This window comes from Polyodon spathula, chromosome 16 (assembly GCF_017654505.1).
Source record: "Polyodon spathula isolate WHYD16114869_AA chromosome 16, ASM1765450v1, whole genome shotgun sequence".
In the NCBI taxonomy this organism is placed as follows: Eukaryota; Metazoa; Chordata; class Actinopteri; order Acipenseriformes; family Polyodontidae; genus Polyodon; species Polyodon spathula.
The window spans coordinates 7638321-7664180 of NC_054549.1; the positions used below are offsets into that span (position 1 = coordinate 7638321).

At 38.6% G+C, this 25860-nt stretch overlaps 1 protein-coding gene across 1 annotated transcript in view; it reads right to left on the minus strand.

Annotated features, from left to right (window-relative positions):
* Positions 1 to 25860, minus strand: part of LOC121328406 (nephrocystin-4-like) — a 73021-nt gene that overhangs the window by 11932 nt on the left and 35229 nt on the right. The window contains exons 10-18 of the mRNA XM_041273046.1: positions 18914 to 19096; positions 17351 to 17456; positions 13702 to 13757; positions 12069 to 12203; positions 10569 to 10720; positions 9131 to 9322; positions 6221 to 6408; positions 5511 to 5671; positions 5198 to 5366 (exon numbers count right to left, since the gene is read on the minus strand). Coding sequence (XP_041128980.1) covers positions 5198 to 5366; positions 5511 to 5671; positions 6221 to 6408; positions 9131 to 9322; positions 10569 to 10720; positions 12069 to 12203; positions 13702 to 13757; positions 17351 to 17456; positions 18914 to 19096 — 1342 coding nt within the window. The remainder of the gene's footprint in view (positions 1 to 5197; positions 5367 to 5510; positions 5672 to 6220; positions 6409 to 9130; positions 9323 to 10568; positions 10721 to 12068; positions 12204 to 13701; positions 13758 to 17350; positions 17457 to 18913; positions 19097 to 25860) is intronic.

The following is a 25860-nucleotide window of genomic DNA, read 5'->3' on the forward strand; positions in this document are numbered from 1 at the left end:
TTGCGCTGCCGGTGTCCTTGGCAACCACGGCAAAAAAATATGATTAATCTACTGTGTTTTCTGCTGCCAGTCAGTTGTACACAGCGTGATTCGTTGTCAGTCAACACATGCAGGACAAGATATAGGGAATCAAAATGCACGTCTCTGTCATGTCCATGTGTCCCTGGGGATTTAGGCTATGGCTTACAGTGTGTCATGCTGGGAGGACTAAGAGCAACTGTATTTATAAGGCAACAGCACCGCCAAAAGAGATCCAGACTGGAGGTTTATACTTAATCTTTTAAGGTACAAGGGACATATATATATCCCACAAATAAAATGATGTTAACTTTCTTGTTTTTGCAATGAGGCTCAATGAAACAGGGTTTAAAATGTACTGATCTGGTCATCAAATGTGTTTTAAGAAGTGCCAAATAGATATGTTTGCTTCCCGATGTTTGGTATGATAACGTACCTTTCTCAAAGAGGCTTTTTAAAAAAAACATTCTAATTAATGATTGTTAAATGATAGAAAATACAATAATAAAACTTAAAAAAATACTAATATCTACAAGGTGGATCTAAAATCAGAATGAATGCAGAAAACACTATGTAAGTTTGCTTTCTTGTAACTCTTATCCCTGACACCGGAGGTGCCGAGAAGGGTTTTTCAGTATGTGCTGGCTATGCTGCTGCAGGTCTGTCTGTGCTGTGTGTACTATAAGAGCTGTCTCCTGTTCTCCTTGCACACGCTCTCTTTAGGATCCCTGTGGTACTCTGCTAAGGTTTTCCAGCTGTCTCAGGGGCAGTAATGAGGAACAGAGGATGTGACACGGAAACAGAAAACAACACAAAGGGGCACCGACTTCTTTGCTGGAAAAAAAAACAAAAAAACTTTCAACAGAGAAGTCAGGAGGGATTTGACAGGAAGTCAGGACATGATTGAGATTACTCCATTTTCTGGCATTGGCTTTTCGACTGACCTGTTCAACAAAAATGAGGGAGTCACGTCCAAAATCTTAGCACAAGGATGTTGTGAATCATTGAAGAGTGGGTCCAGCAGCAGGCAGTTTAATAGTCTGAAACCCTTACTTCTAGAAGACCAATATTGCGTACAGTCCTGTTTTACTAAGGTAGAAAGTACAGTATACCGTGAATCTTTTAGGAACATTTCACTGAATTGACTGTACTGAAATACTGTAACAATATTAGACAATCATACTTTGTACTCACTATAAGAAAGTGTAAATAGTAAAATGTACAGTACCTGGTTAGGGTTTACAGTTGGGTTTGCAGCTATGGTTAGGGTTAGGGTTAAGGTTGCAGCTAGGGTTAGGGTTAGGGATAGGGTTAGGGTTAAGGTTGAAGCTAGGGTTAGGGTTAGGGTTAGGGTTAGGGTTAGGGTTAGGGATTAGGGTTAGGGTTAGGGTTGCAGCTAGGGTTAGGGTTAGGGTTAGGGATAGGGTTAGGGTTAAGGTTGCAGCTAGGGTTAGGGTTAGGATTAGGGCTAGGGTTAGGGTTACGGTTAGGGTTAGGGTTATGGTTAGGGTTAGGGTTAGGGTTAGGGTTAGGGTTAGGGTTAGGGTTAGGGTTAGGGTTAGGGTTAGGGATAGGTTTAGGGTTAAGGTTGCAGCTAGGGTTAGGGTTAGGGTTAGGGTTAGGGTTTAGGGTTAGGGTTAGGGTTAGGTTTAGGGTTAGGGTTGCAGCTAGGGTTTGGGTTAGGGATAGGGTTAGGGTTAAGGTTGCAGCTAGGGTTAAGGTTAGGGTTAGGGATAGGGTTAGGGTTATGGTATCGCATCAAGTGTCTTACATGTTTGTTTGTTTTTTCAAAGGGCTTTAACACCAGAAAATCACATAACAATGTTTCCAACCAACACTGTATACTCAGGTGAACTGACTGCTAAACTTGAGGTGTTGAGGTTTACGGGTGGAAATTTTAACAGGTTCAATCAAGACTTGAAGTAAACGTAGTGGATGTTTTAGTTTCTCTTTACCAGAGATTACTTACACACCATTGGGCTGCAGCCAGGCATCAATTGTAAGATCAACCATAAAATAAATAGCCCTGGATAAGAATATCTCTTTAAACAAAAATATAGTTCAGCGTAGCGTCTGGGCTCGGAAAGGAATGCCCCAAGAGAATTAGTTTTGCACGATTATGGAATGCGTTCCACGTGAGCGGGATTGAACCAGACAACCCAAGATTCACAAACTGAATTGTTTAAATTCATTTTCGCTTATGTTTGAGTTTTTTTAGAGAGGATAAAGCATACTTTCTAAAGCTACATATACAGACACTGTTGGCATGGAAACTACAGTGCTGTCGATGAAGGTGGTGAACTGAAATTTTCTTCTGATTTAATTGCTTTTGTACTGTTTACAATATAAGCCATTCCTGCTGAAAAATATGCCACAGCAAATACCAATCAAAAGCTGCCTTTTAACAGAAATCCCACTTAGGTGCTTAGATGTAATTCTTCTACACGTACCTAAAGCAACAAACTCAATATGACAATACAGTAAGATCCTTTATGTGCCAGGCAAACACCTTGCAGTATTTCTGGAACTCTGATTTTGCTTCAAGCTTCCGTGACAATATCTTAAGTCCTATAATGTATAAACCTTCAAAGAGAGAATAGATTTTCAAGAGCAGCATGTCTCAGGCATGAAATATCACAATTATCTTGTGCGTTCTTGTTTAGAATCAGTCAGTACTATATGCAATGTTCTGTTTTAGTCCTTACACCCTGGTGACTCTGGTGTACCAGCTGTACCTAAGAACAAGTCATATATGGGAGCTTTTTTAAAAGCCCCAGGTGTGCTTTCAACGTCTGAAACAACTTAAACAGAAAATGATACACACAGTAAATCTAAGCAAGAAGAAGAATGTTTTCTTGTGTATGACTGGTTTGGCTGGTTTCACTATTGTATATTACTGCAGTGGTACTGCCACCGCCTCCTTAAAAAAAGATTGATATCGAAATGCACTTTTATCCTGTTTCCATACAATTGAATTGATCCTGAATTGCCTTTTAGAGCCAACTTACATTTCTAGGCTGTAAAAAGCATATTTAAGAGGTTGACGATTGCATCTACCTATTATTTGCCTTGTCCTTGTTTGAATACGTCTCACATGTCTTGCGACTTAAACACACTTTAAAAAGCAATTCTCATTGGGGCAGGTTTAGTTAATAATCCCATACCAGTTTCTCAAAAAAAAATTAAAATAATAATGAGAAATATTATGAAGAACATCATTCAATAGGTATTTCTTCCTGTTGACAGCCAAAGAACAAGATATTGTTTTCTCTATTTGTTAAACAATTTAAATCTGTCTTTCTTTCTTTCTTTCTTTCTTTGACACAGACTTGGCTTCGTCATCTCTCTCTCTCTTCCCACAGCTTATCTGGGTTCTGCAGAAGAGAGCTGCTAAAGAGAGCTGGAGATAAAAGTATAATAGCCTTAATCTTTATTCTTTCAGAACAGGTCCTCTGTGTGTGTGTGTGTGTGTGTGTGTGTGTGTGTGTGTGTGTGTGTGTGGTGTGCTGGAAGAGGGAGGCTTCAGTGAATTTGCATTAGCAAACCTGACACAACGTGAATCTATCTTTACATTTTTAAAACATTCTTAAAAACAATGTGAAGGGTGAGAGATTAGGTATATGTGTATCCCTCCAGTGCTCAGTAGTGTAAAACCCAGGCCCTTGAGATCCATTCCAGTCCAAGTATTTATTTCAACCAGGTTCTAAAGAAGTTGCTTGAATCTGATAAGAGCAAATGACCTAATTTAGGGCTAGACTGGAACAAAGACCTGGGCTGGAGTGAATCTCAAGGGCCAGTGGTGTACCACTTTTCTAAGATGAAGCTAGTAAAGATATAATTTAGAGCCATCAGTATTTGTGGCGTTTGCAATATGATTTTGGCTTATTAGAATCCCAAAACAACCAGTCGATTACTGACATGCAAAGACCCGCAAGTGATCGACCCATATCTACCCATATTTCATCTACCGGTTTGGTGAACATCCCATTGTAAGGGGTCAGCAAGCACAACATTTATCACAGCTTTGTAGGGAGCACACCATCACATTCATATAAGCTAAAGTTCGGGCAAGTAGCTGTACGTAAAGGATGCAGAAAACTTTTTCAATCTTCTGCTCAAATTATACATTCCCCCCCTGTTAAAATATTGCCTTTGATTTATGTTGACTTCACCAGGAATTGTGCCTCCTGGAGACTTACAGTAATACACACTTCAGTGCAACTCTGTTACACATCCCAAAATATTCCCAAGGACAAAGCTTTAATGGGGGCATAGGATAATGTATGTTACTGCTATATAAGCCTGATGGAGATTTTATGACGCATGCAAAGGACATTCTCTCTGGTTCACATTGATACAGTAGGGCTCTGAATACAGCGTAAGCATTCTTGTCTCCTAGTAAGTACAGAACAATTACCAGTGCAACACCCTGCCATTTATATCCCAATATATACTGTACATGTTCATAAAGGTAAGCTCAATAAAACAAAACAGTGCCTTATTGGTAACATATTATAAATATCATAAATACTTTCATTATTGCTTCGAAAAAGCATGACTGTCAATTACAATGGTCCAGCCTTTCACTGAATACAATCAGAATCCTATTGATCTGTATTATTTTACCTTTACTATCTGCAGGGTCAGATTAAAACTCCCATATTATTGATTATTGATAACCCGTTATATAAAGTATGAGAGCTGGAAGGGTTGAAAAGTGTCCACTCACAAAGGCACAGCCCATGCACACAGTGCTTGCTGTTTTGTAAGCACGCAGTCTATAAGCTTGATCGCCACCTGAGCCGACACTGTGCGAGAGCCACAAACCAGCCAATGCTTTACAGAACAAGAAAGTAATCTTTACAGGCAAACTTGTGAGCTCTCAGTCAAACTGACTGACAGCTTTATTTCTTTCTGCGACAAACATGAAGTAAAACAAATTAAGAAATAAAAAAGAGACTGCTTTAGAAATGATAACACCAAGTCAAAATGTTAATTGATTTATACAGTTTGCCGAAAGGAGAGCAGCATAGGCTATATTGTGCTAAAATCCAATTAATTCTTAAATGTACTTACACTTATGGGTTACTATTTCGATATAAGAAGAATAGGAGCTCAGTCTATTGGGAATATGTAATTTGGCTGAAACGTATAAATGTGTTTGTGTTCTTCGGCTTACCAACATTGCCCAAGCGTAGATGCAGTGTCCCCTTCACGATGGTGGACACACCAATGGCATTCACACGACCGTGATGAGAGACACTCACAGAGTCCTGGACATATTCTGTTGTGATGACCTCCAACTCATGGATCACCTGAACTGCAGCCCTTCCCTGACGCAGTAAATGCTGCAGAATTTTAAAAAAGATTTTTAGGAGAGCAAGCCAAACCATGGCTCTGGTTGCAGCTCAATAAACCCACACTCTGTACAGTACACTGCCTGTCTGTTGGCAGACGGAGTAGGTTTTGAAGTACAGCGAACGAACCACTACCTTGAGTTCCACAGCTGAGGAACCAATGAGAAGCAAGGATTCTGCGTCCCATACATCAATCTGCAGAGTCTGAAGGGCGAGGTAGCGGACAAACCAGCGCTGTTCACCTAGCTTCAGGAAGCCAGGGTCCACCATGTACTTCAGCTGCAACCCTGGGGACCCTGCACAGTGAAGGAATCAAATGAAGTAATATGCAAAAAAAATGCTATCGCTGAGGAATGAACAAAACTACTTTTAGTACAAAGGTAGCCATTGAATACAGGCATAATCTCAATTATAACCACAACTATACTAGCATGCTTTACTGCCCCATCTTTAAGACACATACTGGGCTGGGTTCTCAAGCTTTTAACTATAAATCGACATTAGTAAAAAAAAAATGCATACAGTAAACATGCACCTAATAAAGACAGCAAACCAAAAGAAAAACTAAATCAGACATTTACATTGTGTGGCTTGTGAGTGATCTGCAGTGGATTGTTACTGTTATTTGTTTTACTTTCCAGACAAAAAATGCTCTGCTGATGATTTGGAGTAAATAGCTTTTAGATTGTATCCTATTCATAGAAACTGTTTAGGAGCAGTGCGAAGATTATTGATATCAAATGACCATCTATCCCAAGTTAAATGTGAATAGTATAATATCTGTTTCACTTAAAACGTGTGAGAGTGAGGATGCACGATGCAATTAATCATGCAGGGTTCCTCACCAGAGTTAACTGTTCCATCTTTGTTAACCTGGACCAGGATGCAGGGGGCTGGGTCCCCCGATCTGCTTGGAGTCCTGTCTGTGTTCACCAGCAGCAGCTGCTGAGAGGTGACTGGAGGGAAGCGGTACAGCTGGAACGTGAAATAAACAGACTTCAGCCAGTCTGTCTTCATCCCTTCCTGAGGCGTTCTAGGAAAGAGTTTAGTGAAAACATAGAACAAAATGAAACAATAACCATAGCAACGAACCGAGTCAGCACTAAAGAAACAGGAACAACGTGTTAAAACATGCAAGTGATATTCTTGTTACATTTGTCATCAGACATCTTCGGAGGTGACAAGAATTTCACACTCATGTATTCATATATTCAGGTATCTGATACAGTGTGTGTGAATGAGCCACAGTAAAGTTCTGCTACTTTGTTACAATTCCCTTCTCCTGGTGTTTAATTGATTTCTGTAACAATTTTAACTTACATTCTCAAAAAAAAAGTTTATTATATATATATATATATATATATATATATATATATTATATATATATATATATATATATATATATAATATATATATATATATATATATATATATATATATATATATATATATATATATATATATGTATTATCTATTTCATTTCATATTTGTAGAGAAGAATGTGATAGACTGTAGATTTTGTAGCTTAATTGGAGTTTTAACTGGAATGAATTATGGGCTCTTGGAATGAAATATAAGCCAAACTTTGTTAATCATTGATACTCTTTGCGTATATAATTGTGTTACCGTGCAGATAGTTTCACAGATATCTGGTATTAACAAAGACGCTAATATGATTCACAACCAAACGACATAGCTGCTTTTTCAAACTAAATACAAATGTTTAATTACAATGGCCTCAAACTGAAAGGAAAACTTCTCATTGTAAGTGCTGAGCCCACACATCCTCAAGAGTAAATCCAATTGCTTATATCCCTCAGCAAGTGGAGCCCTCCGAGGTGCAGAGATTTCCATTAATATCCACTCAGTAAACATACACGATTTATAATTACAGTGCCTTAGAGAGACGCAGAAATTACACCATAATTATACTGTGCACACAATGAGCAGTGTCCTTGTGCAGGCTCGTTGTCTTGTTCATTAGGTAATTAATTTTCAAAGTGTGTTTGCTGACTGGTTAACATGACGGATACCAGCGAGGGGCATTCTTCTTACTAATACAAGCGAAAAGGGCTTTAGTGCTTAATACCCTGCCACAGGCAAACACCTGAAAGTAGTACAATGGGAAGCGTCGTTGACACAAACATTGGTCACTGAATTAGCTGTCAAATAAATGATTCTGATATCAACGTCAAACAGAGCCGCTTAAAGAGAATCCACCATGGAGAATGTACACTAACTGGACAGTCAGCGATGTCTGTTTTCTGAAGACTCACAGTACACTGTAAGGCTATGGGATGTAATCAGAGCTTTAGTTAAAATTAAGAACAGGAAACAGCCTAAATGAAAGGTAGTGCTTACCAATGTGTTTATATATTGCCATGATTAACTGCTCATATTTCTTGTTTGTTAGTGCACAGAATACAGCATAACTGTAACATGGGGACAAGTACTTAACAAATCTGCTGCAGAATCCCAAATCTAATCTGCACACCATTTTTTTTGTTAGCAACAATAACCATTCAAGCGTGGTATTATCAAACTATCGTTATGAAAAGCGGTTTGCAAATGTGACTATCTGAATGAACAACAGGTCAGATTAAGGCAGGTGTTTCTCACAGTAGAACAGTCTGCTGCACGCCGGTGGCTGCTTCTTTGTCTCCCAATCACTGCGTAAGAACAGTCACTGATGCAAGACTGTTTAACCTGGGCTTGCAGCTCCATTAAATCCTGTTTCAATCAGCTTCGAAACACGGCAGCGAGCAGTGCGACAGCATCTCATCCCCAGAGAGAAGGCGCTGCTTACAATTTGAGCATTTCCTAACCTCTAATATTCACGTTTCTATGCATCTGGACGTATCTAGCTATTTACAAAGAATATACAATTTTTTATGTTGTGTTTTTTGTTTGTTTGTTTGTTTTTTAATAGTAGTCTTTTTAGAACCTAAATTAAATATGATATGCAAGCAATAACTCCAGAAATGTAAATGCACTTTGTAAATAACAGTTTTCCAAAAACAATCCCTCATATTAGTTAAATGAGGAATGTTTGCTCAAAATAACTATTGAAAAGACTGTCAAATGGGATTAGTAAAACATACTAATCTACCGCCACGGAATGCTGTTTTCATCTCGGGTCCAGATGCATTGCCTCTGGCCAATAGACAAGCTAAAGAACAAACAGCTGCACAGTTTGCTGTGTTAGGAAAAATAAATTTGGATCTTTTTCAAAGGTAGGAGAGGAAAAAGTCTCGATCCAGCCTTTGGTCCTTGGTCACTGAAGATACTTATGAAGGAAGCTTAACTTATGGCAGCTGTATCTCAGCAACTGTCCTGGAGGGTAATTCAGATTGAAAGGGGGCATTTATTATAGCTAAGGCCGATACATACTGTTACTATTAAGATCCAGTACAGACATATGTTTCAGAAAGCTGTGCATAGCATGCTGATGATGAGTGACTGTGAGTTCAGGATAATGCATCAGGCACCCATTAGTGCATAACGTGGGTCTAGAAATAATGGATACAAATTGGCATTTTGTTTATTCTACTATTAACGTATTTAGGTAGATTTAAAACATTCCGATTCTAGGATCAACGCAACATTTCTGCGCGCACACACAGAAAATAAATTACTCGAATCATAAACGTCTTCAGACAAACATATAAGTAAACTTCACATGTTTGAGGGAGAAGTAAAATCTGCTTTTCCAATGCTAGCGGGCACACCCCTAACCATGCACTACGTCTGGATACCTGGTAAATGCAAGGAACTGGAGGATGATCTCATTGCACTGGAGATAGTCAGACTCTTCTCCGCTGGGGCTGAAGTTGACCGGCTCAGCAGGATCAACAACCTCAGCTGCTTGGTTGTTACAGTCTAGGATCTCAGGAAAACCAGAGGAGTGGAGCCGAACCAGTGAGCTTCGTGAGATAGTAGCCCTGGCGCTGGAAAGAAACAGGGACACAGGAAGAGCCAGCTTTAACCTAGATTGAAAAGAATACGACATTTACCACTTGAAAAGTACAATAAAGCAACACTCATCACCTAATAAGAGTTAGGAGGCAAAGAACCAGAAATAGTAGGTCACCCTTATTGCAGATTCAGTAGTATATCATGGTATAGCACAAGTAATTCTTATGCATATTTTAATAATACAAGTGAACCCAGACTTCAATAGCCAATCTAATACAGCATCTGTACTGCAAACTGTTTTCATGCAAATGGATCCAAGATATAAGCATCTTTAACCCAACCAGCATATATTTATCAATCTTGACAGCTAAGGAATGGTTGTACCGAGTTTCATTGCAATTGGATGTGTGGTTCTTGAGATAGAAGTAAAAAATGAAGGGTGATGTGCGCTTGAGCACCTCCCCACAATCTCCCTGCAGCCTGGGATATTTATCACTCGCAGTGAAATATTTTTTTTTAGATAAACTGGCTTCATCTGTTATTTAAACAACGGTTTGAGCTGTTTTTGAAGAGCATACATTTATTATAGGCAGTATATTTGTATATTCCACTGCAGTTTTAATTTAAAAGGCAGTTTCATTTAATATAATTTGCACAATTACAAAATGGGTAGTAGGTCTTTAATTCCAGTGCTGAGATATTTAACCTGGATATTCTGACCCATTAATGAAAACAGGTTGATTCTCATGCTAAATATAGTTGACAAGTGTGTGTGTGTGTGTGTATTCTCAAAATGACCTTACTCCTGCCTGTAATTTACTCCCATATAGAGCCAGTGAAAGCCTACACTGGAAAGTATCCAGTGCAATGATGAGGTGCTTTGACCCGCAATTACACCGCAATGCCAAGTGCTTAAGTAGGCTGTCTAAAACTACTGCTATAATCACATCACATCTCTGTCCAGGGAGTGCGTCTTCCTTGGTAATGCTGGAAGGTGATCCTTGGACAGAAGGGGATACCAAGATATTATATTCTTCACTGAATATGCCAATGCATGCTGCTGAATTGCAAGCAATGTACAGGGCTACTGCCTTATTGTCTCACTTGCCAATGGACTGGAGAATCTGCAATGTAAGTAATACCCCAGTTACTGTATCAGGCACTGATTTATTTATTTATTTATTTATTTTCATTATTTTTAGATTTCGCATTCATGTGGCTGATAACGACTGCCTCTCTTTTGAACTTGTGAGCCTCTGAAGCTGTGATTACTCTCACCTGGACACCTGGGTTCCCAAGGCGATGACGGGCGCATGCACAGGGTTGAACGGCAGCTCCTGCAGCTGTTCTGTGCAGGGGGAGTTAGACTGCTCAGCTGAGCAGCTCAGGTCAGCCTCCAGGTGGGCGATACTGCTGGCGAACGGCAACTCCTGCGCATCCACACAGAAAAGCGGGCTTAATCACTTCCTTACGCCACATTACAAAAAAATAACAACCCAGCGGTGATTAGTCGCTCAGTCACCAATTTAAACCTAGAAACTCTCACTATTATTAGCACAGTAGCACACGGTGCAGATTTCCAAAATTTGGTATGACGTTGTGAGGCAAATGAGTGGGTGGAAGAAACCTTTTCTTAACTTAGAAAACTTTTAAAACAACTACTCTATTGGCTTTTACCTTTATCTGGTAGGGCAGACTGAGAGCTGGAATATACACAGCCAGAAGCACAATGTCATTACATGCAAATAATTCCAATGCATATATTGATTGACGAGGCACTTCCACCCAAATACCATTTCATGTGACCATTCCAACAGGTTAATCTACCTGTGTGTTACCGTTAAGGGTTTGGTTTCAAGGGGGATAGACTGTATTAAGTGGAATATCATCTTTTTCATTGATCATTTTAAGTGGATTTCGCTCTTGCAATTAAAGGTTAACTGTCAGCGAGCTCCTTCGTTTTTCTCTCTTTCTTCCTTCGGTTCCGCTTCAGTATCCAGTCTGCTCATTAACGGATGCCGACCCTTGGGAAATCAGTGGTTTGAAGACAGCTGTCAAAATGCTGAGATGCTACAAGTGATACAAATCAATGGTGTGTTCAAACTGCAGCCATTATGGGGTGTGTGTGTGTGTGTGTGTGTGTGTGTGTGTGTGTGTGTGTGTGTGTGTGTGTGTGAAGATGTTGGAGGGAGGCACGGGGTGGCTCTCAAAAAGTATGTTTTCTTATTATGCTAACATTTCTGTATTATTCTATCTTTTATTTATTTTTTTATATTCCTCTATACCCAGTTATTACTAAGGTTTACTTTAATAATGCATGACTGTTGAAACATTGCAGGTTACAGATGACTCAGCTAAAGAGTGCAAATGTGTTATTTTGCCTTTCTAAAAAATAAAAACACAACATACAAATGTTATTAACTTAATCTGTGAGCAATACTCCCTAGATTTTGTCTTTGAATCAAACTGTATACTCTATATCGGATACCTTTAAAATGTAGGCGATATAATGACGTGGTCTACAAACATACTTCCATTAAACATTTCAGACCGACCACCAAGTCTGCCCCGGTTACGCAGACCATTCGACCTGCCTGGTGGCGCTAACCTGTAAAATGTGAAAATGAACTCCTAATATATTTCACAGTCACAGCCTTGCTACGTTTTGCCTTTAAACATTTTAACATAGAACAGAGTACAGGCACGGTGCAAACCACAATGACCCCTGAAGTCCAGGGGAAGCACAGATGTGTAGCATGTAGAGGAGTGGGTACTTACAGCATGTGACATCTGGTAGAGTCCTGCCATTGGGGATGGGTATAGCTGGGAGGGAAACTGCTGTTGCCATGGAGACGCTGTGGAGTGGCTGATTGTTGGGTAACGGGGGTTTACAGAGAGCTGGGATATAGACAGCTGAAAGAGGAAATAAGAATACCCTATTTTTTTTTTTAATTTAACGCAGTACCAGTAGCTGGATCGGTAACACACTTGCCTCAATAGAAGCAAGGTCAGAAGTGCATCTCATACCCAAGGATAACCTGTGCATAGAGGCATCTAGCAAACCCTTCAGTATGGTGCTTGTGTGAACAATGCTGAGGGATATTGACAGTTTCAGTTGCATTCATTCTAAATCCCAGCTAGGTATGAAACTCACCCTCAAGCATGTTATCAGAGCTGGAATATTATTCTTAGAAAATGCATTTTTGTGCTTTGTTATATTCAGTGGTATGTTCAGTATGAATACAGTGTGATCTGGTTGTCTAAGTCTGTTGTTTTTTCTGATCCAAATCGGAGATGACCGTCTTCTGACTTGAATTTAGATCTATTTAAAAATTTAACGCGTCTGCCTTCATTTATAGAGCGCTAGCTGAACTTTATTGAAACATTTTAAGAACAGTGTTTTGGGTTGATAGCATTACATTATAAAAACGTCAATCTCGCTTTCCTACTTTTACCTGAAGTAGATACGTTTGTGGTCTTGAAAGCATGAGCTTAATTACTGTTTAGTTAGTCCAATAAAAGGTATCACACCTCCTTCTCGTTGTCTAGCATTACATTATAATACAAGGCTTGTTAAGTTTTGATACACTGATGTGCAATATTACAAGGGTTGTGTGATATTTTCTATACATGTTCTGTTCCATTTCATTTCATTTGCATTTCAAGTAGGCAAGACACTTAGATAAAAAAAATTTGCCATCAAAGTTACATCATTGCTTGAGGCTTCGACAACTTTTGCATTCTTGTAACTTTTGCCTTGCCAGACAAAGGTTTACAATTCAGAAGAATCTTAAATCTGACTTTTCCTGCCAAAAAATAAAATAACAAAGAAAAAAAAAAAAAAAAAAATTTCAATTGCATGCTTGCAAACATAATTTGCTTTGAACAGAAATCAATGCTTAATTTTATATTTTATATTTTTATTTGTTTGCCGTCCCTTTAAAACTTTAGGCTTAAGCCAAATGATACAATAGCTTGCATGTTGGAATTAGATTTTTTTTCACAGCCAGTAACCAAATTATTTAAAGGAGTGATTACTAATTCCTTAAAAAAAACAAAAAACAAATTAAGCGTATTAACTATTAACATTTCAACATTATCACTGGTCCCCCTTGAATTGTGATTTAAATCTTTTGGTTCATCATTAAACTCAGGGTATTCAAACATTTCCTGGTACCTGTAGTCTACGAGGTCTACTTGTAGCTAGCTCATTGGATCCTCAACACAGGAAGTGATTCGGAACCAGGAAGCATCAGGAATCATTTAATACATTGTATTTGAAATATCAGCATAAAAACCGAAATAGCATCAGCACAAGAAACAACGAGTTTTAATTTTGCTGATGCTAAAAACAGGTAAGACAATGGGGTTTAAAGCCTTGGTTCTGTCCATTTAAAAATAAAATACTTACACCAGGGCCAGGTGGAGATTTGGGAGGGGAATCCTGGACCTGGGAAACACTCCGACCTAAACAGATCAATAACACAGAGAGTCACGGCATATCCAGGATCACAGAGGAAAACAGCCCTTTTCATGAAAAGCAACGATGTCTCGGCAGTACATTATAGAAGAAAACAACTGAATAGAAACATCAAGAGACTACTGATTCAAGGCAACAGCTCCAATAAATACATAGGATTTATCAGGACCTTTGTCACAAAGCTTCAATGTTTTTTTTTTTTTATGGATTATGAAACCATTCCAGAGTCTCTTATTTAAGAGCAAAAAAACACTACGAGCTTGCAAATCTTTATTCAATCCATCAAAACTATGGGACAGGATTTCTCACTATGGGGTCGGTGGTAGCCACTTTCAATTGAAGCGAACCTTTGAAAAGAACGAAACTCAGAAAAGGTGCTATACTACACGGGTATATATGGTTATGCTCCTATGGTCCCTTGTCAGATGTGAAAGGAAACAAGCACACACTCTCTGTGCCAAGCATTTCTGTGAGACGTGTTCTGTGCCAGACAGTTTTGCCAAGGTATTTCAAGCTCATTCTGTATTTCCCAAAGTTTCAGAGGTCTGTGGGCGTCTTCAGACTCCAATCAGTAGTTGGTCTCATTCCCTGTCTGGGATGAGTCCAGCTGATCTCCCTACCCTTTTACTGACTCCATCATGCAGTTAATACACAATATTACAGCAGTAACTCTCACCGCAGGGCCCCGGGGCTCACTGAAATATCCCCAAGACTTAATGTTTCTCTATGTAACATACACTGCTGCCCTGCTGTGACTGACTAATGTGATAAAACAGATTTTCTTTTCTTTCTATCAAAAAAAAACCTAAAGAACCAGAATTTGAATTGAAAAGCTCTTTTTCATTTGACTGATTTTAACCACATACTGAGGGATAGCTTTCCATATTGCAACGTCTGTGTAGGGGCCCTATGAGTCAAAAGGGATTGAATACCAGCAATGCAGTTCAATTTGAAATGTTATATTAAGGCAGTGCTTTCAGAAGAATACACATTATTCTTCAATGCATGGATTTGTATGTGAACTAAGAGAGTGCGGAACGAGAAAGCCCTTGAGTTTAACCTTTCGAAATCTCATGTCCGAAACGAGCTGGGCACACAAATGAAAGCAGCTGCTTACCTCAGCTCAGTACTTTAGCAACTGTTATCTGCATCAAAACCGGCATGTAATTCTGCACACCCAGTGATCATAGTTCAAGAGACTGTGGGTTGAATGGACGTGCCTCAAATAAAGGAGCTCTATTCTTTTCTTCTACGAACTTTCCAATACTAAAACAGTTCTAGGCGAATGTAGTGCCCAAAGAACAGGTTTTATTGTACTGTTAAATGAATGTGGAGTCTGTGTCTCATCAGTGAGAGACTAAACTCACAGCATGCATGATTTCTCGATTTCAGGTTGTTCTTATAGTCTGACTTCTCAAGGTGCCATTGTTTTCTCAGATCTCAGTTTGTACAATTCCAGCAATCCACTTGGCAAATCAAGCTGCTCTGATAACTTAACAAGCATGCAAATCCCAGAAGCTTCATTGCCTTTTAATAGTTCACTTATTCACCTACCGGATGGCGAAAACCTGAATTCGATTGTAGAAAAAAGGAAGGGAAGAAATCGCTAAACCGGTAGCACTCTGCTTCAACATAACCCATTAGAGGCTGAGCGGTGGAGACTGCATTCCAAACTAAAGTCTGTGGAATCAATGTCAACGACACACTATTACTCCTCGAATCAATCTGCTCTACCCACAAGAGCCTTTGTGAAAAACGACTCTGTTTCAGCTGAATATCTCAGCCTTTCATTCAAATCCAGACACAGGAAAGATGCCGAGCGCAGGCTGGTTGATTAAAATAAATCACTTTGAATGTCTTAGGCACCTGGCTCTATCAACAGCTGCACACATGCTTGCTGTCATAAGATATAAGGTATAAGATACTACACGTTGGAATGCCCTTCCTACAGCTATCTCGACCTCTATTTTTAAAATGCCCCTCTGTCTCCTAAAGAGAAGTCAATGAGCTTCACTAATCTCATTTCTGATCTAAACCAAACCTCTGCTGGATAATTCAAGGCCATGCGCCCTATTGGAATAAGAATCTGAGCTGTGTTTTTATTTTTTCAGGAAACAGGTAAACAAATCAAAAGACAGCTGGGAAGTGAACCCTGGTTTCAAGCCAAGTGATTTAACATTAAACTTCAGTTAGCAAATCACCATGGGAAAATCTGATCCCACATGATGCAGAGAGAGTCTAATCTTCTGCCAAAAAGGGCGCCCGTAACGCATAAAAACCTAATTGATAATGAATTAGCCAGGTTTTACTGCATATTGCTATCCTGTGGATGGGGGGTGGGGGGTTGCAGGACTGCTATTCGGGCTGATGTTTTCATGATTCCTTTTCTATTTTTAAAGTATACAATTCAAAGGTAAGAATGTTGCACCACAGTTTAATTGCGTAGTTTCTTTGCTTTGTTAATGCAATTTGCAGGAAGCCTGAAAACAACCCATTAAGACTGGCTAAACTACAAATGGATAGCTCCATTCAACGCATTCATGTACAACATTCATTTTCTCTGATGCTCTCAGTGAGCATCCATTAAAGCAAGGAACTTTTAACCGCTTGCAGTTACTTAAACAACAGATACATATATCAAAAGCACAAATTAAGCATCACTTTTCTTCAGTTAGTTTTTTTAATGGCAAACTGTTTCCCGACCTATTTCACTAGGCACTCAAAAAGCTTGGAAGGTGAATGCTAATTTAACTGAACCTGTGTAATTAATGTTTAATTCAATAGATATGTCTCCTGAAACCTTTTTGAGAGTTTGCAGTTGTAAAGGCTTTGTATAGCACAGTTAGAAAATAAAGCTGAAGAATATTTAGACAGTTTCCAATTTTGTGTTTTGCAACTGGCTTCTATCTTTTGTCTGAAACAACACTGCATTGCCCTAGCTCCGGTTTCATTTAAAAAATTGCTTCTATTCTCTAAACGTGGCTGTTAACAATATTCGGGATGTTTTGACGTACACCCATTGACATTTCCCTATTTATTACACATCACACAGTTGTGAACAGCACTTATGTCTCCATTCTAACTTTGACTTAACAATTTATAACAACGTGATTTGCATTTATTTGACACCCTTTCAGAAATAATAAATTCAATGCACTGCCCAAGTAGGCTTGTATTGCCCTCAATCAACAAGTACTTAGACAGACATGTGCATCAACTGAAAGTGGGACACATTATTATTATTATTATTATTATTATTATTATTATTATTATTATTATTTAGTCATTTAGCAGACACATTTATCCAAAGTGACTTACAGAGACTTGGGGATGAACTATGCATCACAAATGCTGCTGCAGAGTCACTTACAATAGGACCTCGGTTTTACATCTAATCCGAAGGACGGAGCAGAAGGAGGTGAAGTGACTTACTCAGGGTCAGTGGTTGAACTGGAACCTCCTGGTAACGAGCCCCTTTCTTTAACTACTTGAACATCAAGCCTCCCATTTTACCATCACACGAAGTCTGAGAAAGTGATGCTTCAGTACTACTGTAGGGTAGCCGGTAAGAGAGACTTACGAAGTGCAGAAGACGGGGGTTTCCTTTCTGGGGCTGGGCTGGGGGGGCGTCCCTCCTGGTGGGATGAGAATCGAACCCTCAGAGTGCCGCGCTCAAGCTCCTTCACCTGGGGGAGGCACACACCAACACACTCTTATATTGGTCCAGTAAATAAATGCTTTTCAAAGCAAGTAATGCTACTTATTTTAAGTAGCAAATTTGCCACAGATTATTTTTTTTTTTTGGAGTGGAACCTCATTTAGCTTTTTATTACTTAAGTCACTGTAAGATCCAGTAATTACACAGCACTGCGTTCTAAGTACAATGAAGCTGCAGTTATCTACAGTGCATTCCAACAACAACTGCAGATCGCTGTATTTCAGGTCTGAAGCAACTTTAATGCACCCTCAAAACACACAGCTATATATCATTCCTTAGTAACAATTATGTGGGATGTAGGCATGTGTGTGGGAGTTTGCCATGGAAACGACAGAGATACACCGTGCCTGTGAGTGCATCATGCAAATTGAATATAATGGAATAATAATAAAGTCTGCACAATTTTTTTTTAATAACTGGACTACAGAAAAAGGACTGGTATTTATCTGGCAAGCAAACACACTCAATATTTGTGCCATTTGTGTTATCAGTGCTACAGAATGTAACCACAGCCAATGCTGTTTGATGCTAAAATCTTGAAAAAGGAGCTGAGCAGAAACAAAGACCATAAGACATCAAGTGGAGACAGAGCTAGGACAGAGTGGTGAAAGTATGGAACAGGTTTCCTAATCATGCCCCTAAAGCAAAATAATTGCTCAATATTTCTGATATCAGCCAGCAGGAAGCAGACCAGCACTGACGGGCTGAGTGGCCTCTTCTCGTTCGTAAATGTGCTTGCACTTAGTGAGCTGCCTCACCCATTCACATGCTTATTATAATAAACAGATCCAAAGTTTTTCTTTATGTGATTAGGAATAGTGCTCAGTTCTTACAGTGTGGCAGGTTGGAGGCTGATTGTAGCAGGGGGGCTTACAAGGGTGTCAGTGACAGGCTGTCAAAATGTACTACCAGAGGCACGAACAAACCTCTCTCTCCAAAACTAGCGTGCTGTGTACCTTTACATCAGCATAGACTCTCCAATAATGCAAATGATGAATTGAGTTGCCAAAAAAAACTTTTAATAAGAGCACCAAGTGTTGCGCACATCTGTAAAACTATTCCAAAGTTGCAGGATAATCAAAATTATAAATTAAACAAGGTTATGACAGTTTCAAAGCAAATAAAAAAGATGACTGCCGATTTAGAAATGGAAGGTGATTTAATTGTGAATATGAATTATTAGAGGCATGATAAAGGTAGCAGAATTAAAGGAAATTGCAAAAAAAAAAAAAAAAAAAAATACTTTCAACTAAAAAGAGTTTCACATACAGATAGTTATAGTCTCTAATGATGAGTTTGCATATCGGACCAGTGAGCAGATTAGGGAACTGTCAATTCCTTATGCAGAGGAACACATTTTGGAACTGAAGCGTTCACGTGGTCATCGGGTACTTGTATTTCCCAGAGTTTTGTGCCCCTGCTTACCTCAGGGGAGCGCATATCAGTAGAGGGGGCCTTGTACACCATCACATTGTTGGGGTTTGGCAGGGGTCCTCCCTGTAATGACAGGCTGACTTCAGAATTCCCTGCTTCCAAAAAGGGGTTCCAAACGGCCCAGCGCACAGACTGCATATAGGCTGTCTTTGAGAGAGAAGAGGTGGAGGACATCTGGAGGAAAGGAATAAACAAATGAATACGTGCCTCTGTTATTATACGGGGACACTTTCCAGATTATTCAACATGACAGGTTTTAGTAGTCTTCTTGAGCCAGTTTAAAAAAAAAAAAAAAAAACATTTATTCTGGAGCTTGTCTTGTTAGAAGACAAATTGCACTTTAAATGACCATGCTTTGAACTCACTGTGATATGGTAGCTAAAATAAACGTGCCGACGTTTCGAATCGCATTATTTACTATTGCAGACAATCTGAACAGTCAAAAGGAGTTTTTAAAATATTTATATCTGACAGTTTTTATTATTTATATCGCAAGCTGTCCCTATACACCATTGGAGAAAAAGCAAACAGCTTTATGACTGCTATCTATTATTCAGCATAAAAATGCCAGCAAAATGTATATTTAATTTTAAAGAGTATACACTACAACACTAAAATCTATTTAAAATTCTGGAGCAGAACCCCATCCTATATCCTTAAATTCACTGATCTGCACAGAAACCTCTTTTAATTGAGAGTACTGAATTAAGTGTTGGCAAAGTGGACGTTAACGTTGAAATGCAAATTCACATACTGATGCTCAATGTCATTTTTCAGAACTATTCTATTAGCAAGATTCTATAAACAGCACTAGTCTTACACACTTATAAATGCAGCATATCCTTTAAAGCTGAGTACACTCAAAGTAAATAGATAACAGACGTCTTTTAAAATGAACAAAAAATAATCAAAACATCCCTTGAAAAACAACAAAGCCTGTTCACCTGTCCTACCCATTGATCCTTACACAAACTAAAATTGAATACTTTAGTTCAGATTGAAAAGACTTTAATCAATAGCTTTTAAATTCTTTAAATGAAACACTAATTATTTTTCACAGCTGACAAGGTAATAAAGCTATTCATTTGTATGGCTTTTTAAAAGAAATTACAACAGTCAGGCATACAAAAGGCAATATGTACAAAACGCTGGACTAAAACCTATTAAAAGATATTTGAAAATATTCAAACTTACACAAGGACGTTCCTTGTTTTGCTAAGGTACGGATCTCTGCATGTTGGCAATGCTTGCAGCCAGACTTGCTGATTATACAATGAAGGAGATTGAGATGAACCCATTAATCAGATTTCAGACTAAGTGTAAAACATGTGTCAGATAATCCAAGGGTGACTATTACATTGGGAAAGAGGAAGGAAGCAGACCAGAAGCTGTTTTTTTAAGACTTTGGAGAAAGTTAAGCTTCCAACAATAGATTGTACAAATGTTGTTTCTAAACATACAGTACACAAGTAAACTAGTAGTGGCTTTGCCTAAAGACCCACAGATTTTGCACATTTGATTCCTGAAACCATGTTTACTGCTCAGACACATGCCTTGTGCAATCGTAAATTCAATTTTGCTATGGATCCTCATAATGGTTTTAAACCACTGTGGCCAATCTTCAAAGTTGGAGAAGGCAAGCACCCTTCTCTGCCCTGATTACAGAATCAGAGCTTAAGAAATCCCATGAAGACAATATTCGCTGGTGGCCATGGAGCCCTTGCAGGTGTCTTTTCAGCTGTCTACATAATCAAACTCCTAGTAGCTGCAACCCTATAGAACCTAGACAGTTGTGGCTACATCATGCCTCCAATGTTTAATAAAAGGATTATGGATAGTGTTTAGAGCTTGTAGAATCAGCAGAGGGGAATAAATCTACTTTCAGCCATTTATTTAAAAGCTATCGCTTATCATGTTAAAATGTACCATCTCTCACTCTGTCACGGGATCCTAATTTCTTTTGCCTCCTGCCAGCCTCCTACCTGCAATATATAAAAAGCTGACACACTTCTCAGGCTGACACTGACAGATCTCAAACCTCGGAAAGTGCTGGAGTTTTGGGAGTATGGTAATAAATGTCTGACCCTAACCCATAAACCACCACACTTGTGAGCTCTACTAGAAAATTACAAGGGTAAAAAAGCACTGCTAGAATGTACTGGGGAAAAAAGCAGAAGACCATTCTCAAAGCAAATGTAAGGGAAAGTTATTCCCTTGGGTTAAGAGCTATATAACACATCAAAACCATTCTCTTATTTACTGTGCACTCAGTTTTTCAATTCTCTATTACAGTCACAGGCAAGTTATTAGACAACTACAGAAGCTTGCACAGCCAGTCGACTCTTTACTTTCACTTCTAACCCTCAATGTGGAGGTATTTATAGAACTTTATTTTTTTGTGTGTGTAATTCCACTGGTGCATGTAAAAACTGTGAATTGTCACAACTTTATGTACAAAGTTTAAAAATGTTGAGTTTGTGGATTTTACTTTTTCATCACACAGTAAAATTTGACTAACGCATGACAAATATTTGAAAACAGACTCAGCTGCCAGCATGGTGGGTTAGCATTTAGCATGGAATTAGATCATTTTATGTACTGATGGAATTTAAAGCAAAGTATTTGCCTGTAGCCTGGTTAAATAATGCAAGGCTGCTGCTTATTCTCAATACACTTGTTGAAAAGTCAAAACTCGGCTACAACACATGGGTTACCAATCTTAATTATTGCCTTGGGATAGGATATTAGAATTACAATGATCCCATAGCTTGACTCAGCAATCCCAGACTGACATAATGATTTAGGAAAAGAGAAAGGTCTTCTTCTATTGGCTGTTCACAATTACAGAAAACCATGGGATGAGAACGGGAGGAGACACAGAGAATTAAGGGGTTCATATGTTTCTGTTTTTCCCTCTGTGACACAGCGAACTGCCTGGGATACCCTCTGAACACATTTCAGAGTGGCGTTTGGTATATTTTTTAAAACACAGAAAGAAAGAAAATGAAGACATTGATAAGGACGTCTCGTCAGAACGCATATCTGCGTGTCTTAGTACTGCTGAAGTGTTATCTAAAAACAAGGACCAAAAAAGTCAAACGGGAGATGATTGTGGGCAGCCCTTTCCCATTCGTTGCACACACTTTTTCTCTTTATACATATATTTAGCACAGCAGTATGCAGGCTGTAACAGAATATTTCTTTATGGTCACTACTAATAAGCCTCAAGGCCTCAGACACTGCTATCGGTATCACGATATCACCTCCTATAAAGATCAATGCCTGACAAAGGTTAAACCCAAACTCTAAAGCAAGTATATTTTCTTCATGCCTTGTGGCCCTCAGTTTTTCTATCCTGAAGCCGATTTATTGACCGTTCAACCTGGAAAGCAACAATACGGTGACCTGGAAGTATTTCTTCCTTTATTTTAATACATATTTTTCAAGATGGGAGTTATGAGGCTCGCCCATCCGTCAGCAGAACCGCACAGTCCATCAGCCCCCATGAGAGCACAACTCCAGATTAAATCAGCGACCAGAGCCATAAAAAAATTTGTTAAAAACCCGCCTACCCACCCCCCCAAACCCACCCACCCCCCAAGTTTATCCTGATCAGTTCCCCCGAATCATGGCAAAAAAAAACACTAATTTTAACATAAAAGCATTTATTATATACTCGCCTCCATCTTTCTTAAAGCACTGGGTGTTCAAGTTTATGCTGATCAGTTCTCTTTAATCATGGCTTAGGAATAGCCAGTTTATTAAAATAAATATATTTAGCAGTCGGCCTCCTCACTGACTGTTTCCAACAGGCATGGGGCTGACTTGGGGAGAACAAGGTGGTATTTACTGTACCCTGTGGGAAATAACTGTTAATAACCTTGGCCAGGTTTTCACATAGCTGTTTGTAGACCTCTAACCCTTTTAATGTACAGCAACACCTGTCGTGGTTCGGTGCCTGGGATGCTTCATCTCCAAGGTGGTGCTACACTGTTTCCTGGACGCTGCGTGGATGATGATTTAGATCTGATTAACATTCCCACATGTGATTTTGAGAAACACATCTTGATTAACTTTGCATCTGTAGTATGTCTTGAATGCAATTGGCTAGCCCCTGATAATAAACTGTACTGCATTACAGGAAGTAATGTTTCCAAAAATAAAAATAAAAAAATAAAAAAGGGAAACACAGAGCTTGAGCATTTAACACAACCCTAGCTTAATTTACTCAGATATACCTGTGCGTCATTGATTATCAGTTAGTCTGAATGCTGGTTAATGAGGCTGATCCTGTAATATATATCCCATTCAAGCGCTGGAAGTATAAAAAACTAATGGACCAAATCTTGTTTCTCCAGGCTTCTAACTAAATGAGAGAAAGAAAAAAAACTATATTTCTACATTTAAGTCTCTTCGGTATTTAGGTGTTCAGTGGAGAGCATGTTACATTTTAAATTAACACTGAAGCCCATTAGATTTTATAATTGTGATTACTTAAAAAAAGAAATTAACAAAGATTGGGAATTCTGACTGGCGTCAGGCAGGCTTTGTTCGTGAAAGCTGCAGGCCAACAAGGTCATTGAAATGCAATATTTCTTTGAGAATTAATAACTTCACACACAAGAGTACCTTTGCATATTCGTGATCAACAGCGATATTCAATGCCACGCTTCATAGAAAGCAGTAATACATTTCCTGGAAGGCATGGCATGGAAACAGAGATTTCTTTAACCTAACGGTGTACCAGATACCACGCTTTAAAATGAGAATGCATGTTTGTTATAACATGTGTTACCTTTTAAAAACGTTTGTGAGACCAATGTAGCTCATGGAAGTGCAAAATGGGGAGTCTGTATGGAATTATTTTGTTAGCTACAATTACATTAAGCAAGGTGTGGGTATACTATACTGCAGCCAACTAAACACATTTTTTTTAAAAAGGTCCCAGGTTAAAAACATGATATTTGGTCAAGGGAGGCACGAAGTTTAACAAAAGCAGCTCTGGGCCACTGCTTTAGTTTTTTTTTTTTTTTTTTTACTTGCTGCCCCTGGTTATTACAGCCTGAATAAAATAAAATCGCTCTTTACTTAAGTGATAAATCTCTTCCCTGGGGCCCAGTGTACAGCCAACTTTATTTATTTTTCTTGATAAAAACATTAATTTGTTGGCTGATACAAAGAGCATAAAAAGCTTTAGCCTTATTGTGTTTGCCACACAATTCCCAAGGTCAAACCCTGCTCCCATCAAGTTTCTAGATCTGATGTGTTTCTTAACGCGAATCCTGGAAGAATCAAGTGGCATCCAAAGCAACCGAAACACAAAAATGTGTAAAAGGCTCAAATATATGACAGTTTTAATTTATCCAATTGCAGTTAAACCAGACCTCCAAATTTAGTAGACATGTAACAGAGGTTTAGTGTCAATGTGGTCGAGTGTTCAGAAACAAACTGGAGAGTTTTAAAACATATATTATCCTTTGTGTTCTTAAATCATAATTTATTTCAGTTTCTGCACTCACAAGCGTGTTTAAAAGGTGGATCGTTTGTAATCAGTGTAGAATGGACCACTAGTAATTTCTTCACCTGTGAATCATTGACTTTGTTAAAGATTTACAATGGAAAATATCTAACAAAGTCACTGTTTCAGGTTAGTTAAGTGTTTGGGTGCTTTCACTTAATGCACTAAAATAGTTTCAGAACGCAATCTGGAAGAGATACTCGAGAAAATCAGTGCGGTCCTTTCAGGGTCAAGTAAATATGCAGTGCTAACACTGACTGTTGATATAAATTGCAAAATGCCACACCTGAAACCAAAATGTGTCGCCCCAGATGCAGCAGACGTGAGCGAATGGCATAAATTTGAGAAAAAGCAATTAACTTAATTATCACTTGTAATATATGTGTTACTGTTACCACTTCAGTTCTCTGCAGTTTCCAATTAAGAAACATGACTAATTATTTGCCATTTTTAGATCCAATCAGGCAGATCCATATACTTAAATGTTAGACAGATTTGTTTCCCCCTTTCATGATAGGGTTGCTATTTGGCAACGTCAATAGCTGTCAGTAACAGTTAAATGGTCACCAGGCTTTAGCATTCAAATTAATATTCCAGAGGGTCAATAGTAGCTTAAAGGGTACATAAGGACCTTTTTATTTGATTGTGTTACATGTTCCCATGTGTTGCTACAACTGTTTACATAAGGTGTGTGTATTGTTTTATTTTTTTTTAAGTCCTCCTGCTCACTGGTAAATCCATTTCAGTTACATATGTGAGCAGGAGGGTGATGGGAAATGTAGTTCTGAGAGGTCCATGCAGGTACATGGGAAGCCACCTTGAGGCAGGGAATGCAATTTAAAAGTTAAAAAATATGGTCAAAATGTAAAAAAAATAATAATAAAAAAAAAAAAAAAAAAAAAAAAAACACACACCTTACGTAAACAGTTGTAGCAACACGTGGGAACATGTAACAATAAAATAAAAAGGTCCTTATGTACCCTTTAAATATCAATAACTGCCGTGAAATGCACAACCTTGATCATTAAAGAAAATGTAAACTACACTGCTTACATTTGGCATGAACCATCATACTTTAGCTAAATCATTACAATGAATGTTCATTTGACCGGACAACTCCCGAAAAGGCAAGCCAGTCCAATTAGCAGTTACAGGCTGATAGCAATATCAAACACACCAATTTACTCTCCAAATAGTTCAAGTAAACTGGATTTAATAATCCGGGATCAATGTCCCTTCTGTAACATTAATTCTTTATAGTTTGGAGTTTGTTGGTTCGATATTGGTTATGCCAGAAATGTGTTTTCTTTTTTTTATTGTAGTTTTATATTGCAATCCTCAGCTGGGAAGAATCAATGCACCTCAACAGCATGTATACAGGAGATCCGGGATTATATGTGGTACATTAGTTTTATTCAGA